The sequence below is a fragment of the Nelumbo lutea genome, chromosome 7 (assembly GCF_056320005.1).
Source record: "Nelumbo lutea isolate HS-2025 chromosome 7, American lotus-T2T, whole genome shotgun sequence".
Lineage (NCBI taxonomy): Eukaryota > Viridiplantae > Streptophyta > Magnoliopsida > Proteales > Nelumbonaceae > Nelumbo > Nelumbo lutea.
This window is the reverse complement of record NC_142690.1, coordinates 48,970,232-48,988,192: the sequence shown is the minus strand read 5'-3', so window position 1 is coordinate 48,988,192 and position 17,961 is coordinate 48,970,232. Positions and strand designations below refer to the sequence as shown.

The window sequence follows — 17,961 nt, the reverse complement described above, 5'->3', positions numbered from 1 at the left end:
TCCTCACATCTTTTAAGCACCAAGGACAAACTATGCAAATTTCATTGAATGAAGATAAAAAAACAGAGAAATCATCCATAAATATCTCCATAAAATCATCAATGAAATCCGAAAATAAACATCATGCATTTTTGAAAATTAGCAGGGGCATTGCACAAACCAAAAGGCATTCTCCTAAATGCAAATGTTTCATAAGGGCATGTAAAGGTAGTTTTCTCTTGGTCTTCAGGAGCAATGAGAATTTGGTGATAACCCGAATAACCATAAAAAAAACAATAAAATTCCTTACTAGCATGTATTTTAATCGTTTGATCAATAAAGGGAAGGGGGAAATGATATTTTCTAGTAGCATCATTCAATTTCCTATAGTCGATACATACCCTCCAACCTGTTACTGTCCTTGTAGGGATTAATTCATTATTTTCATTTTCGACTACAGTGGTTCCACCCTTTTTTGCCACAACTTGCATAGGACTTACCCAAGAAGAATCAGAGATAAGAAAGATAATACCTGAATCAAGCCATTTTATCACCTCTATCTTTACTACATCTTTTATATTAGGATTTAAACTCCTTTGGGGCTATACCATAAGCTTGAATCATTCTTCCATCATGATTTTGTGCATACAAATTAATGGACTTATTCCTTGAATGTCGCCAATGCTCCATCCAATCGCCCTTTTGTGTTCCCTAAACACCCTTATCAACTTTTCTTTTTCAAGACCTATCAAGTAAGAAGAAATAATCACAAGTAAGGTAGATGAATTCCCCAAACAAACATATTTTAAATGCAAAAGAAGATGTTTAAGTTCAAGAAAATGAGGCTTTTCGATTGATGGCTTGGCTTTTGAAGAAGAGGAAGAAATATCCAAAGGCAAATATTTTTCTCTTTTTGTCATCAATCCTCTTTGCTTTTCTCCCAAATAGCTTATGGCCTCCTTATGTCTCTCATCTAAAATTTATTCATTCACATTAAAAGAGTTAGCAATGCAATTTTTGATAGGATCATCTAAACTAAATGCTTGAAATTTTCTTTCTACCAAATCATCAATGCAATCTATCATTAAGACTTCTTTTTCATCATTAGAATGCTTTATAGCCTTAAACACATTAAAAATAACTTCATCATCATTAATCCTAAGGCTAAGTTTTCCTTGTTGGACATCAATTAAAACTCTTCCTGTCGCAAGAAAATGTCTCCCAAAAATTAGGGGCATATCATAATCATCTTCCACATCCAAAATGATGAAGTCAACAGAAAAAATAAATTTATCTACTTCTACCAAAACATCTTCCACTACTCCCCTTGGATATTTAATACTTCTGTCAACCAATTGTAGAGAAACAGTGGTAGGTATTGGCTCCTTCAACCCAATCTTCTTGAAGATAGAAAATGGCATCAAATTATTGCTTGTACCAAGATCACATAAAGCCTTATCAAAATTAATTTCGCCAATGGTGCACGAAATAGAGAAGCTCCCTGGATCCTTGAGTTTTGGAGGTAATTTATTTTGTAGGATTGCTGAGCATTCCTCATTAAGTTTTACAATCTCAAACTCCTCCAACTTTCTTTTGTTTGAAATTATTTCTTTCAAAAATTTGGCATAAATTGGCATCTGAGAAATAACACCAAGAAGAGGAATGTTAATATGCAACTTTTGAAACACCTCTAAAAATTTAGCAAATTGCTTATCCAAATTAGCCCTAAGAAATCTTCTACGAAAAGGAAGAGTGGGTTTGTAGGATTTTAAATTAAGAGTAGAAGAACTTTTCTTTTTCTCCATTGATGACTCATAATCTTCTTCTTTGGCTTCAAGGTTTTGGCTTTCTTCTTCTTTTACTTGCTCTTCATCTTTTTCTTCTTTTATAAGTTCTTTTCCACTTCGCTAAGTGACGGCCTTTACTTGTTCCTTAGGATTCTTCTTGGTATTGCTGGGTAATCCCCCTTGTGGCCTTGCCGAAATTGCTTGAGCAAATTGTCTAATTTGAGTTCCTATCCCTTGAATTCTTGCCTTCGTACTGTTGATAAATTTTTCCATCATATCCTCTAAATTTGGCCTCTTCTCTTGTGGATTTTGTTGTTGTTATTGCTGAAAGCCGGGATGCGCTCTTTGCTGGTTATTACTCCAAGAAAAATTTGGATTGCTTCTCCATCCTAGATTGTAAGTGTTGGATTAGGGATTGAAATTGGACATATTGCCACTATAAGCCACAAAATTAGCATGTTCAAAAGAAGTAGAAAATGGATTTCCTACTTGACAGTCTACACTAGCGTGACCCCCTTGCCCACAAAGCTCACAAGAAGGAAGGGAACAAAAGAAATACTCATAGATGAAACCCCCAAATTTTCTAATTTCTTATTTAATGCAGCAAGTTGAGCTGATAAAGCAGTGATAGAATCAACATTATAAATTTCAACTCCCTTTTCATTTACTCTCTCATTGCCCCATTGATAGCTATTGGCCGCCATCTCCTCCAAAAGTTCATATGCTGCTTTGGGAGTTTTTCTCATAAGGGTACCACCTACAACTGCATCTAACATTGAACGATTAGATTGATTAATGCCATTATAAAAATTTTGCACTTGCATCCAAACATGTAGACCATGGTGAGGACACTTCCTAAGCAGTTCCTTAAATCTCTCCCATGACTCATAAGGTTTCATTATCAAATTGAGAAAAAGTTGTTATACCATTCCTTAATTTAGCCATTTTATTGGTGGAAAATACTTAGATAAAAACTTTTGTGCCAAGTGATCCCATGTAGTAATTAAACCTGCAGGAAGAGAGTTAAGCCAATCTTTTGCTTTGTCCATTAAGGAGAAAGGAAATAACCTAAGTCTAATGGCATCATCACTAACTCCATTATGCTTAAAAGTATCACATATTTCAAGAAAATTAGCAATATGAGAGTTAGGGTCAGCATTGGGGTCAAAAAATTGCACACTCATTTGGATCATCTGAATAATTGTAGGTTTGATCTCAAAATTGTTTGCTTGCACATTCGGCCTCCTAATGCTTGATGTAGTACCATCTAGAGTAGGTATTGCTGGGTAATCCTCCTTGTGGCCTTGCCGAAATTGCTTGAGCAAATTGTCCAATTTGAGTTCCTATCCCTTGAATTCTTGCCTTCGTACTGTTGATAAATTTTGCCATCATATCCTCTAAATTTGGCTTCTTCTCTTGTGGATTTTGTTGTTGTTATTGCTGAAAGCCGGGATGCGCTCTTTGCTGGTTATTACTCCAAGAAAAATTTGGATTGCTTCTCCATCCTAAATTGTAAGTGTTGGATTAGGGATTGAAATTGGACATGTTGTCACCATAAGCCACAAAATTAGCTTGTTCAAAAGAAGTAGAAAATGGATTTCCTACTTAACAGTCTACACTAGCGTGACCCCCTTGCCCACAAAGCTCACAAGAAGGAAGGGAACAAAAGAAATACTCATAGATGAAACCCCCAAATTTTCTAATTTCTTATTTAATGCAGCAAGTTGAGCCAATAAAGCAGTGATAGAATCAACACTATAAATTCCAACTCCCTTTTCATTTGCTCTTTCATTGCCCCATTGATAGCTATTGGCCGCCATCTCCTCCAAAAGTTCATATGCTACTTCGGGAGTTTTTCTCATAATGGTACCACCTACAACTGCATCTAACATTGAACGATTAGATTGATTAATGCCATTATAAAAATTTTGCACTTGCATCCAAACAGGTAGACCATGGTGAGGACACTTCCTAAGCAGTTCCTTAAATCTCTCCCATGACTCATATAAGGTTTCATTATCAAATTGAGAAAAAGTTGTTATGCCATTCCTTAATTTAGTCATTTTATTGGTGGAAAATACTTAAATAAAAACTTTTGTGCCAAGTGATCCCATGTAGTAATCAAACCTGCAGGAAGAGAGTTAAGCCAATCTTTTGCTTTGTCCATTAAGGAGAAAGGAAATAACCTAAGTCTAATGGCATCATCACTAACTCCATTATGCTTAAAAGTATCACATATTTCAAGAAAATTAGCAATATGAGAGTTAGGGTCATCATTGGGGTCAGAAAATTGCACACTCATTTGGATCATCTGAATAATTGTAGGTTTGATCTCAAAATTGTTTGTTTGCACATTCGGCCTCCTAATGCTTGATGTAATACCAACCAGAGTAGGTATAGCGTAGGAGATCAATGTCCTTGGATTATTTTGGTCTTGAGCCATCTTGTTCTTTCTCTCCCTCGTTCGCTTTTTCAAAGTCCTTTCGATTTCTTGATCAAGGGGTATTAATTCTCCACCACTAGTGCATGTCTTGCATTAGGAACCTTCAAAGAAAAGAAAAAGAAAGAAAAAAAATTAAAAATTTCCTAAAAAATTTTATAAAGCCAAACTGAACAAAAATTGAAATGGAAAATTTTAAATCCAAAAATAAAATAAATAGATGTTCAATCTAAGGCTAATTCAGGTAGTTTTGATATGCAATAAACTAGTCCCCAGCAACGGCACCAAAAACTTGTTGTGTGATTTATGCACAGTTAATTCAGACAAGTGTACCTCAGTCAAATGTGCATATAATGATGAGAAAAGTGTCAATTCCATAGAGACTAAATCACGGTACCAAATCAATTTTAAACTAACCTAAGTTGAACTCGTGAATCAATTGAATGAATAAAAACTAAAAGAATTAATGCAAATCCAAGAACTTAATAAAAACTGAATTGAGGGACGAATGCAACTAGGCTTTAGATTTCATTAAATCAAGGTTATATAATTATCTATTTAATCCAACTGAAGACCGAAATTACCCTAAGGTATATTAAAGTTATTTGCATGTGATGGTGGATTTCCTTAAATTAATTAATAAGCTTTCTCAAGTCATATTAATCCTTTATTAATCCAATTCTGCCATCAAATTTCTAAATGATTGTCAAAAAGAAAAAAAACATTAATTTCTTTGGAAACCTCTAATCGTAGAAGGGGATTTGACTCACTAAGCTTCCTTGATTCTCACACATGAGCTAATCATCTTTCGATATCATAGTCTATCATGCAATTTTTATTGCCTATGAATCTAATTCATAACAATCATTTGGTCAGTCGTGCATTAATTATCAAATCATTAAAAGATTGGCCAATTCTTTTAAAGCATTAAGCATAGCAATAAAAATTCCTCATACAAATATTAAAGGTATTGAATTGAATTAAACAAATTATTATATAATCTTAAGATCAAAATCCATTTAAACCCTAGGTAAGAGAATTTAGTTAGTCATTATTAAATTCAACATACACAAGAAAATTAAAGGGAAAACACAGCAAGAACACATCAAAGAATGAATAGAATAACAAGAAAACTTTAGTCTTTGAAGGTAAAAGACAAGTGCAGCAACTAAGCCTTTCTCCCTCTTGAATTCGGATTCTTCCTCTCTTTCTCTGGTGTGCTGCGACTGCTTCCTCTTCTCTTCTCTGCTAAATTATTTCTAGGGATGTTCCCCTTTGCCTTGACTCTATGGTCATTTTTATAGTGCAGCCTCCCTTCAATTGCTTCTCAATGCAGTCTCCTAATTCAACACGAATTAGGTCTCTTAGTCTTTATCTCAGTTGAATTCCTATCTCTTCTGCATTGTCAATTGCCAGACTTGAAACTTGTAGCTCAAATTGCACTTTGTTGGCAGAAAAATTAGGTTGAATGATAAACACAAGAGTTGCATCCCTATCTCTTATCTTTAATTATCCGTTTGAATCACCTCAATTCGAGTTGTAGGCAGAAAATTATGCCCAAAATATAGAAACTATATCAAAACAGGAAATTTCCATATTTTTGTGCATACATATCAAATTCGATTTCAATGGATTCTCTCCTTCATGGCTACATCATGGAGCATCATTACTGCATGGTCCTTCCTCTATGATTATCTTAATCAATAAAATCGAACTCCTCTTAAAATTGTACAATTAAGCTCCAAATCATCTTGCAAGAAAATTTCATCATAATTAGTGCAATACCATGCTAATTCCAAAAATATTATTACCCAAAATCATCAAATTAGAGGTATGAAAATATGTACAAATATAGGCTTATCAAAAAGATGGGGAGACTACAGTAATAGCGTAGCACGGCTGGCACCGTGGAGTCAGTGTATGCCGCGGGGTTTGCCAAGTCATGCCGATGTGGCCGGGGTGACCGAGTGATGACTGGAAGTCCACGTGTATCTTAAGGCCAACTCAGCCATGACCCGAACACCACTCCCCCAGTTCTGAAGTCGAGGATTGAAGTGTTCGGCCGAGGTGTAGCGCAGTAGGTGAAAGGGATGGTAGGATCCATCGTATGGACGCCAAAATTGTTGCGGAATGGGTGGGCGAATTTCAAAAATTTCCTACCTACCTTCCAACTAGGAATGGGTGGGCGAATTTCAAGAGAGGACCTCTCCCTCAGCTACAAGGAACAGTGATGCACTCTCTACTCATATGGATCCCGGGATTTAAATCCATTTGCAAACATTTTGAAACCGTATACAACTATATATCATATATATAAATTTTGCAAAACAAAATTCTAACGATTGAAATCAACTGTCGGCAGTTTGGTTTCCATCAGAGAGAGTGCATCCTCGATCATTACCTTTGTTGGACAAAGGGGCTGTTCCCGTCGCTATGATCACCCACTTAGATGAATTCTCAGACTGTCCCAACATACCCAGGTTTTGAGCCCTGCTAAGGATCTAACTGATTGGTATATCAAAGGCAGCCCTATCTGACACCTAATGCAGTACCATAATTGGGTATAGGGGTTAGGTGTAACTTTCTAGTTTTTCCCATCAATCTCCAAGGTCTAGGACAATATTGGAAATCTGGTCCGGTTCAAGGGTTCAAGTAATCCTACACTGTGTGTGCCTTGGGTCTCACCCTAACAGCTGAGACAAGCCACCCCAACAGTTGGTAGCACACCAGTGTCAGCCTTGGCAGGATAAATCTCCCCAGACTTATCTAATGGCTGTGAACATTTAAAACCAACACAAGTATCATTTAGTGTCCAGTTTTAGGGTCTTACACAGAAATATACCATACAACATGAATCAAACATGTACTTTATTTATTTACATTAAATATCAAAAGTACATCAAATCAGATTGAAGCTAAGGGCATACAAAAATTTCTAACAGCAGGATGCTTTGTTCCTCGGCTGAGGAACTCCAAGTTGATGTCTAGTTGAGCGTATGGTTCACTTAGTGTTCCTTGGTGCATGCCAAAATTTGGGATCCATGCAATTTGGGTTGTGGCTGAGGAGTCCTTCGATTGTCAGAATCGAAACTTCAAGAACTCTAGTTTCAGAATCCGAACACCACTCCCCTAGTTCCGAAGCCGAGGAGGGGGAGTCCTCGACCGAGGTATTGCACTATCATTTAACCAAGCCAGGCACCGAGGAGTCGAGTTGCTCCAAAGTCTAGGCCTCCCTGATGCTCGGTGGTGCTATGTTGCGGAAGGGCTCTTCATTCTTCGACTCGGGTATTGCACGATCATTTAACCCAGCTAGGCGCCAAGGAGCTGAGTTAAACTCTGATGTCTGGGCCTCCCTGATGCTTGGCGGTGTTGTGATGTAGAAGGGCTCTTTGTTCTTCATCTAAGGAACTTATGCTTGAAATTTCAGATTCTGAACACCACTCTCCCAGTTTCGAAGTCGAAGGGTGGAGTGCCCGGTTGGGGTGCAGTGCGGCCATCTTTGGATGAGGTTCGTCGTTGGGCATCTTGAGGAGATCCGAGAGGCTAATTGGACCAGTGGTCCTGGGCGGACCATAGGTGTCCGCAGCGTTGGTTGAATCAGCGCTTCAGGATGGACCGGGGTAATTAATGTCTTTATCGTTGCTTGTCAAGACCATCACTTCAATTCCCAAGGCCTCGCGTGTGTGGTGGTAGTCGTGTCGATTGAACTTCCCGAGCTTCGTCAGAGCGGCGCTTGATCTCCACCATTGATTTGGCTTCAATTCGCGCTTCTAGAGGTTATAAGAAGCAGAGGAAGGGCATTCCTCCTTCGCCATTTGTGAGAGGAACTTGCTTAGATAGCTTAGCGTGGGGTTGTCAACGTTGCTCGGATTTTGTTTTGATTGTACGACTTCAAGTCTTGTAAGATGTCTTCCCCATCTTCTTGTTCTTCTTGTTCTTCTTCTGATTCATCTTCCAGTTATAGTGGCTCAAACTATGAGTCTGAGGTCGGGGACTTTGAGGTTGTCAAGGTCGAGGAGGCAAAGGTTGGCCCTTCTAGAGTGGAAGTAGAGCTTTTCGTTTGGGTTGGTCATCGGTTCAGCACCACCCCTGCGTTTTGACCCCAATGGATGCTCTGTCGGGTAAGGTGTGCATGTACGAGAGCAGTTTGGAAGTCGGGCTGAGGTTTCCTCCGAATGAAGGGGTAGATGGGGTGTTTGGATGGTATCGAATATTGTCGGTGCAGCTGATGCCGAACTCCTTTAGAATTTTGTTCGACCTTGTGCCTTATTGCGTAGTTCATGACATCGAGTTGACCCTAGGTATGGTGAGCTACCTCCTCCAACTGAAGCTTCACCAATAAGGCTACTCTTACTTCTCGGCTAGGAAGAACGTCAAGTATTGGTCAAGGCCCCCACCTCTGTGAAGCATTGGAAGGAGACCTTCTTCTTTGTGCATTGTCCCGAGGGCCTCCCCTTTCCGGCTGTGTTGCAGCTCTCGAGGATGAAGGTGCCATAGCCTAAGTGGCCTATGCTTACCGGGGAGGAGAGGTTGGCCCTGAGCATGATTGGTGAGATAGACGTTGTGGCGTACACATGCTCTAAAATGTTGATGCTCACTAGATTAATGCGCAGGGGGGCCGGTCTATTTTTGGTGCTTTGGTTTACTTATAAAATCCTCTTTCCCCCTCTTTTTTTCTTTTTGATCTTGTGCTTACTGTTGCCATTCCGCAGTGCAGGTGTGGAGATGGAGAGTGAGGAAGAGATTGTCCACCGAATGAAACAGAATCGATAGAGGTAGAACTGAGCTAGTGTGTAGCCGTAGGTCCGCCTAGAGGTGGTTCTCCCACTGGGGTCTTCGGAAAGGGTATCCCGTTGCCAAAAAAAGGTTTTGCAGCGGGGCAATGATGACGAGGATGTGGTAGTGGTGGATCCGGAGGATGTTTGCCGGACTGTCATGCCTTCGCACACTGAAATTGGGGGCAGCAACTTGGCCATCCACGTGCCGCGATGGTTGGTCCTTAACAAGGATGGACTTAAGATGATTGGGGTTCTTGAGCAGCTGCTCCACGGAATGATGATGACTTCCATCGCTCGATAGGCTGAGGGCATTGGAAGTGGCACCTTAGAATGCTCACTCATCCAGGCAACGGCTCAAGTAAGTCATACTTGCTTCTATTGTTTTAAGTATGTTCCTTCGTACTAACATCGTTCTTTGTCTGCAGAATGCATGCCCGGTAATTGCTTTGGTTGACCAACTCTTGGACTTGTGGGGAATGTACAAGAGAGAGCACTCTGAATACTTGAAGGCTCAACTGGCTAAATCGGTGGTGACTCAATACAAGGACTCGATGGAATACTGACAAGAGATGGATCAATATGCCTCGAGCTCTTACGAGGTGGGGTTTAACATTTTTTGGTGGAGGGCGTTGCGCCATTGTCTGGAATTGGCTGAGATTGCGTAGACTTGGGACACTTATGACGATGAGACACCTCCCACCCCGGACAACCTTGTTGATGAGGAGGGCGATGGGTACGAGGATGGTGAGGAGGGAGATGAGGCTGCTGATCACCCCGCTGGGGATTGAGTTGTCGTAGGGTTTCTATCGTTTCTTTTATCCTTGTAACAGCTCTTGGTATGCCGAGCCTTGAAACTTGTACTGACAATGTTAACTTAATGAAAATACTCTCTTTGTTTCAAACTAGCGCACCACTTCTCTTTCTCTCTCTCTCTCTCTCTCTTGTTGGGTTCCTCGGTCTTGTTGTAGTCGAGGTCTGTGGCTGGCCGAGATCTTCAGTCTCCAGTTAGTTGGACCAAAGTATGTTCCAAGCTCTCATCTTTGGAATGCTCAGTTATTGGTCTCGGGAGCTTTTTGGCTCTTCGAGGGCTGGCTGTTGCTTGGCTAGTTCTGGTCTAACCGTTAGTCAGTGGGTGTGTGGAGTTTAATGACCACCCTCAGGCCTTGATGGGCGGGGGCATTCTTCTCCACTTTAGGCTCAGGCCGTAGACAACCGAGGCAGTTTACTTGGTCGGTGATATGCTACCGAGCTACGCATCGTGGGTTCAAGCCACGATGTGCATGGTGCGGGGGTGTGTGCAGTGTTGCATATTGCATGGTGTGTATTGAGTTATGCACGTATTGCATGGTGTGTGTTGTGTAGCTTACGTGGTGTGTGTGTAGTGTTGCATCGTGCATGGTACGGGTTTGTTTGGTTTTCCGAGCAATCAACATATGGCTTAAATAAGATACTCTTCATTAACATCGAATCACTGATTGTACATTCAAAGATTCCCTGTGTTCCAACTTCTTAGTATTGGTTGGCCAATGAGGTCTTCGAGTCTGTAGGTGTTAGGTCCAAGAAATCAAGTGATTTTGTATGGCCCTTCCTAGTTTGGTATGATCTTACCTTCTCCTAGCGTGGGCACAATGACTTTGCGGAGGATGAGGTCACCTGTTTTGAACTCACGTCTTTGGACTTTGGAGTCATAGTATTTTGCCATCCTCTACTGCTGTGCTACCATTTTGATGTGTGCGCTATCCCGGGCTTCTTCTACCATGTCTAGCTCTGCACAAAGGTTCTCGTCATTCTGGTCTTCATCGTAAAGCTCGATTCGAGAGTTAGGAAGCCTATTTCCACGGGTACCATGGCTTCGGCCCCATAGGTCAGGCTAAAGGGTGTCTCTCCTATAGCCATCCGTGGAGTAGTCTTATATGCCCAGAGTATGCTCAGTAGCTCGTCGACCCACCTTTCCCTAGCCTAGTCCAGTTGGGTTTTTAGGCCACACAATAAGGTTCGGTTGGTCACCTCGATCTGCCCATTGCTCTTGGGTCGATGTACGGTGGTAGTTTGGTGGTCAATCCTCATGTTAGTGTAGAGAGCCTCGAATTTTCAGTCGATGAACTGCGTCCCCGTTGTTTGTGATGAGGACCCACATAATACCGAACCGGCAAACAATACCTTGCCAAAAAAAGTTATGGGCATTATGCGTGGTAATGCATGCCAGTGCTTCGTCTTCCACCCATTTGGTGAAGTAGTCCACTACCATTAAGAGAAACTTTTTCTGTGCAACTGCAGTGGGAAAATGACCAAGGATGTCCATGCCCCATTGTGCAAATGGCCATGGATTGGTAATCAACATCAAGGGAACTGCGGGCTAATGATGAAGGTTGGAATGTCGTTGACAGCTATCACATTTCCACACAAGTTGGGTTGCGTCTTGCTTCATGGTCGACCAGAAGTAACCTTGCTAGAGTGCCTTGTGTGCCAGGGTGTGCGCGTTGGGGTGGTATCCGCAGATGCCTTTGTGGATCTCCCTAAGGACGTAGTCCACCTCAGCTGGAGGGAGAGACTTCAGGTAGGAGAGAGTATGCGAGCAGTGGTAGAGCTGACCTTGGATAAGGCAGTACTGGGCTGACCTGCGCTGGAGCCTCTTTGCTTCTGTCCGGTCTTCTGGAAGTGTGCCTTCCTGAAGGTACTATGTGATGGGGCCCATCCAGGATGGGTCATGTTGTATAGGGAGGATGAGGAGAGCCATCAATGCAATGCTCGACTAGGCCAGCTTGTCCAACCACATCATTGTGTCGAGGTCAATTTTTGGGGAGCTAGCTAACTTTGACAACGCATCAGCTTGTATGTTTTCGGCTCAGGGAATCTGTTGGATGCTGAACTGCTCGAGCCGCTGAATGAGCTCCTACACCTTCTATAGATAGCTTGTCATTGTGGGTGTCCGTGTCTCGAACCGGCCAAGGATCTGGTTGACTACCAGTTGGGAGTCGCTGAAGGCTTCAATTCTCTAAGCTCCCAATTCTAGGGCAAAGCGAAGTCTGGTGATAAGGGCCTCATACGCAGCTTCGTTGTTCAATGCTTTAAACTCGAACTTGAGAGCATGCTCCAACACCGTGTTATCCGGGCTGAGGAGGATGAGGCCTGCCCCACTACCTTGCTGATTTGATGAGTCGTCCACATGCAGAGTCCATACTTGTGGCGACGGGGTTGGGGTCCTAGGTGGCGAAAGTGCATTCAGCGATAAAATCAGCCAATGACTAAAGCCTTGATCGTGAGTTGGGGTGCATAATTAATGTCGAACTCACTCAGCTCCATGCTCCACTTGATTAGGTGGCCAAGTGCCTCTGACCTCTGGAGAATCTACTTAAGGTGCTGGTCGATGAGCACCCGAATGCTGTGGGCCTAGAAGTATGGCCTGAGCTTTCTGGTCGAGGTGACCAATGCTAGAGCCATTTTCTCCAGGTTGGAGTATTGGGTTTCCACGCCGTTGAGGAACTTGTTGGTGTAGTAGATCAGCTATTGTACCCGGTCTTCCTCTTTGACTAGGACTGAAATGACGACCACATCCCTGACTGAGAGGTAGAGCAACAGCTCATCCCCTAGGCCTGGTTTGGTGAGGAGAGGTGGCAAACTCAGATACTGTTTTAGTTCTTCAAAGGACCATTTACATTCCTTGGTTCATTGGAAGTCCTTCGGACGTTTAAGGGCTTTGAAGAAGGGCAGGCACTGGTCTACAGATTTGGACATGAATCTACTAAGGGCAGCTATTCTCCTAGTGAGGCGTTGCACTTCCTTGTGAGTCCGAGGTGATTGCATATTGAGGATGGCCTATATTTTCTCTAGATTGGCTTCGATTCCCCTTTGTATCACCATAAACCCTAGGAATTTTCCAGAGCCGACCCTGAAGGCACATTTAGATGGGTTTAGCTTCATCTTGTACTTCCTAAACGTGTCGAAGACTTCTTTTAGGTCGGTAAGGTGATGCCCGGCCTTCTTTCTCTTTATGAGCATGTCATCAACATAAGCTTCTATGTTTCAGCCGAGCTGATCCTTGAAGACCTCATTCACCAGCTCCTGATAGGTAGTACTGGTGTTCTTGAGGCTGAAAGGCATCACCTTGTAGTGGTATAGTCCGCGGTCGGTGATGAAGGTCGTTTTCTCTTGGTCATCTGGGTGCATCCGGATCTGGTTGTATCTTGAGAAGGCACCCATGAAACTCAAGAGTTCATGCCCTGCCATTGCATTGACGAGCTGGTCAATCCTTGGTAAAGGAAAGTTGTCCTTGGGACAGGCTTTGTTTAGGTCGGTGAAGTCGATACATATCCTCCACTTCCCATTGGCCTTCTCCACCATCACCATGTTGGCCAGCCAGTTGGGGTATTTCACTTGCCGAATGAAGCCGGCATCGAGCAACTTCTGCACTTCATCAGCGATCACTTGCCCCCGTTTTGTAGAAAAACTCCTTTTCTTCTGCTTGATAGGTCGGTAGCACGAATCGACATTCAAGTGGTGTGTGATTACCTCGGGGTCAATCCTCGGCATGTCTGCTGCCGACCAAGCGAACATGTCGGTGTAATCCCTTAATAGTTGTATTAGTTCCTCCGTGAGGCGGTCATTTAAGAGAGAGCCAACCTGGACCGTCCTCTCGGGGTCATCCTCATTGAGCGGCACCTGGATTAGATCTTTGACAGGTTGGCTGCACTACGTCTTCAACTCATCCCGCAGATCGTAGGCTTCGGCCATCAGTGTTTCCACGGTTGGGCACGATCCTTGGAAGGAGGTCAAGTAACATTGTCATGCAGTCCTCTGGTCCCTGTGTGCTAATACCATGCCATACTGGGTGGGGAATTTTACCGCAAGGTGGAAGGTGGAGATAGAGGCTCATAGAGAATTGAGGGTCGACCTAGCGAGGATGACGTTGTAAGAAGTTGGGCAACGAACCACGATGAAGTCCACCCTAGTCGTTGTAGTGATGTCTTCATTGTTATACAGTGTATGCCCTTAGCTCCAATTAGAATGATGTACCTTATGACATTTAATGTAAATGAATAAAGTACATTTTTTATTCATGTTATCATGGTGTGCTTCTGTGTAATACCCTTAAACTGAGATTCGTGTTAGTTTAGAATGTTCACAACCATTGGATAAGTCTGGGGAGATTTATCCTACTAAGGCTGACACTAATGTGCCGCTAAGTGTTGGGGTGGTCTGTTTCATAGTGACAGAATCAGCCCCTTAGTCGGACAAAGGTAATGATCGGGGATGCACTCTCTCTGATGGAAACCAAGACTGTCGGCAGCCGATTTCAATCGTTGAAATTTGTTTTGCAAAATATATTTATATAAAGTATATATATATACATATATTATGGTTTCAAAATGTTTGCAAAAGGTTTTAATTCCCGGGATCCATGTGAGCAAAGACTGCAACACTGTTCCTTGCAGCCGAGGGAGAGGTCCTCTCTTGTCAGGCAGTGTTTGATCATTATGGGCTGAGAGGTTAAGTGTAAGACCATTGAGAGTAATACCTGATGGGCTAATCTTGCATCTGCTCACAGTCCCTGGGTTTTTATAAGGTGGCTTGGCCTAGGGACCACTTAGTGTAAGTGTTGGGCCCATTAGGAGCCCACATAATGGGCTTCACGGGGTTCATTGTCTTTTCAGTGAATTCGGCTAGGTCTTGTAATAGAGGCTAGGCTGAACCCATGTGGCTGATGTGTAGATCAATGTTTGGGGCCCATGCCATACAAAGAAGACCAACTGGGCAGCAATTTGGAAGGTTAATGAGCACATAGACTTATTGGGCCTAAAGCACATTTCGAACTGGTTTAGTTGGACTAATTAAAGAGAGGGGCGGATCTGGGATTGGATCAGCAGATAGGATAGGGAGTTATCCCTATCCACTCAAACAGTCCATATCTGAATTTGGATCTGGAATCTTCCTAATGAGATTAGGAGAGAGCTGATCTAATCTGCCGATAAGATAAGGATTTATCCTTATCACTTAAAGAGAGTACAGGTTCAAATAAGGATTTGAATCAGGAAACTCCTAATGAGATTAGGAGCTGATCTCTTTAAGGCTATAAAAGGAGGAGGGGCGAACCATTCAGATCATCCTAGCATCCCCAGCATCTCAGAGATAAGATCTCATATTACATAGAGAAGACAACAATAGTGTGACTGCGCCATCTTCTCCCTGCGTTCTCCTCTAGTTGCCACCTGCTGCCAGTTCAATCTCCAATTTTGTAGGAGCGATCAAGAATAGTTCTTGATATCAGTCTTTAGAGAAAGGCTGATCTAAGTCGTGCTCACAACCTCCATCGAATTCTTCCTGAAGGATTCGGTTCTTGGGAAGAACACTGTTGATTCTACTCCACCCTACACTGTGTCATATTCAGTGGGAGCAGTCTTTGGAGACTTCTTTGGGCGTGAACATCTTCATTGGAGGATACTGTTTCTTCGTATCAAGTATATCCCTCTCCTACTGTTTGGGTTCAGATCTGGTTCGGTTCTTGGTTCAAGATTGATCCTTGAAAAATGCAGTTTTTCTAAAACAGGGAATGTGATTCCTAGATGAGTGAGAGAGAAATTTTTGAAATTTTGCCCAACCTACCTGTAGGGTTTGACCATCCATATGATGGATCTCTTATTCCTTCCTTCATCCCCAATTAGAAGGGGAAGGGTTTTCCTCCCAGTTGGCATGAGGGACTCCCCGGAGAAACCCATCAGGGGAGTGTTGATCGGGGCGAGATGACTCTTGTCGATGCTGAGCTTGTCGAATTCTTCTTCGAAGAGGACGCTTGCTGAACTGCCTGTATTAACCAAGATGCGCTGCACCTCAAAGTTGGCCACTTCGGCTGTGATCACTAGGGCATCATTTTATGGAGTCTGCACCCCCCGAAGGTCATCCTTAGTGAAGTTGATTGGATCTTCTTGCCTCTTCTTTTGTCCTCGGTTATCGACTTCGCACAGTCGTGCATATTTCTTGCGCCCCGAGCTGCTCTCTCCTCTCGCGGTGATCTCTCCTGATATCACATGGATCACGTCGGCAGGAGGAACTCGGGTGGCAACTGAGCTTTCTCTGCGCATGGTTCTTCTTGTGTTGGCTTCTCGTTCTTGTCGATGAATCCGCTGAGGTACCCGTTCCTGATCAGGTCCTCAATGTGGTTGCGGAGGCAAAAATAGTTGTTCGTGTCGTGGTCGTGGTCCCTGTGGAATTCACAATACTTGTCGTGGTTCCTCTTGTTGCCTTGTGTTTTCATCTTTTTGGGCCACTGGACGTAACTACAGTCACAGATTTGCATCAAAACTTCATACTACAGTGTATTCAATGGTGTGAAGTTCCAATAGGTCAGCCGTAGTGTGCACAGTCTACGATCAGACCGTCGTTCCTGCCTCTTATGGTCCCGATCTAATTTCTTTGACTTTCACTCCTCTGTGTCTCTCCTCTTCTTGTCGAACCTTTCTTCCTTGTCTTGTAGTTGCGCCTGTGCTTCTTTTGCTTTGATGTACTTCTAGGCATGGCTCATTAGCGCGACTGGTGTTTGCGAAGGGTTCTTGGAGATGGAGAAGTTGAAAGGCGAGGGGCAGAGCCTGTGCTGAATAGCGGTGACAGCCACGAACTGGTTCAGGTTCCTGACCTATAGTGCTTCTTTGTTGAATCTCGCTAGGTAGTCTCTAAGATATTTTGTCTTCCTCTGCTGCACTTGCATAAGGTTGGCCGAAGTCTTCCAGTGCTTCTGGCTTGCTGTGAACTATGCGCAGAACTAGGTCTCCAATTGCTCCCATGATGCTATGGAATGTGAAGGTAGAAAGGAATACCAGGTTAGGGCCGGACCTGTGAGGGTGGTCACTAGGGCTTTGCATATCAGGCCCTCGAAAGATACATGCAACATCAGTTGAACCTTAAGTGCTTCAATGTGGTTGGCGGGGTCAGTATTCCCGTCATACTTATCGAGCTGAGGTGCTCGCCACCTTGTGGGAGGCACCTCGTCCATGATCTCTTAGGCGAATGATGGTTCCTTGGCGGTTGGTGCGGCTGGCTGCACGGGCTGATTTACAGGTGGTGCCATGCTCCTCTGAACTTGGCTACACTCCAACTCCTCTAAGCGTTGTTGGAGCTCTCGGATCTCGACATCCCTATTGTCCGGGACTGCGGTACACTTGGATCTTTCCTTCTTGGGCCGTGCGGAGTGGTATTTCACCGAGCTGGACTCAACAACGAAGACCACATGAGGTGGCATCCACTTGCGGAGCCTCTCTTTAGCGAGGATCCACATGGTTTGATGCATCTTACTGTGGTGTTGGGCTCGCAAGAACGAGCTGTGGAGGCAGACTTCCTTGCCATGTCTTGCTTCTCATGGTTGGGCCGATGGATTTTGGGGTCCTCGAGGTGAGGGTCATCCTTTGTACGCATCAGGGCATGAGGGGGGATGGCCTGGAGGGTGGTGCTGTGGATCCTAGCGTCTGCATTATCTCAAAGATCTTATCGACCTTCTCTTGCATTGCCCGGAATTGCGTGGGATCAACTACGACTAAAGGCTGCAGGATTTATTGGTGTGGAGGGTTGTGATGCCGAAACTCCCGAGATGGGGATCGACATGTTGATCATTCAGACTGGTTCTTGGGCATCTTGATCGCTTTCTTGATTGCACGACAAGGGAGAAAAGATTTCAGGAATGACTTTTTGTATGTTTCCCACAGACGGCACCAATCTAATGCTACTCAATCCGAGGTGGTGCATGAATTGAGGAGAGCAACCGGATAGTCTTTGCCAACCGAGCGATGCCGAGGTGGAAGGACGAGGCCTTGTTTCAAGACTTGTGATCAAGAAAGGGAAGTCAAAGGCCTGAGGAGTTATCCTTGAGGAGTTATCCCTGGGTAGGCACTCTGATGCTCAAGTCAGTAGAAGGTAGTCGATGGTCGGACCAAGCAACAAGGGTGTTGATCCGAGCAGAGTAACAGTTTGGGTGCTAGAAATTGGAATCCCT

General features: G+C 43.4%; 1 protein-coding gene and 2 non-coding genes across 3 annotated transcripts; 2 read left to right on the top strand and 1 right to left on the bottom strand.

Moving 5' to 3' along the window:
- Positions 1–959: 959 nt before the first annotated feature.
- Positions 960–4,209, bottom strand: LOC148846307 (uncharacterized). The gene is made up of 5 exons (XM_088955959.1): positions 3,894–4,209; positions 3,416–3,651; positions 2,776–2,869; positions 2,300–2,535; positions 960–1,616 (listed from the first exon to the last, which is right to left on the bottom strand). Exons 1-5 carry the CDS (start codon positions 4,207–4,209, stop codon positions 960–962), a joined length of 1,539 nt encoding a protein of 512 aa, XP_088812085.1.
- On the top strand, positions 2,601–2,705 carry LOC148846309 (small nucleolar RNA R71). Its single transcript, XR_016102769.1, has one exon. It is a non-coding gene; the product is annotated as a small nucleolar RNA R71 (small nucleolar RNA).
- On the top strand, positions 3,717–3,823 carry LOC148846308 (small nucleolar RNA R71). Its single transcript, XR_016102760.1, has one exon. It is a non-coding gene; the product is annotated as a small nucleolar RNA R71 (small nucleolar RNA).
- Positions 4,210–17,961: the final 13,752 nt, after the last annotated feature.

Bases quoted from the DNA above. Each gene is read 5' to 3' on its own strand.
- LOC148846307 (XM_088955959.1), bottom strand. From the start codon at position 4,209: ATGGCTCAAGACCAAAATAATCCAAGGACATTGATCTCCTACGCTATA. The intron at 2,870-3,415 runs GTGAGCTTTGTG...GATACTTTTAAG, and splicing joins CTTTTGTTCCCTTCCTTCTT to CATAATGGAGTTAGTGATGA. The intron at 2,536-2,775 runs GTTTAATTACTA...GTTCAATGTTAG, and splicing joins GCTTAACTCTCTTCCTGCAG to ATGCAGTTGTAGGTGGTACC.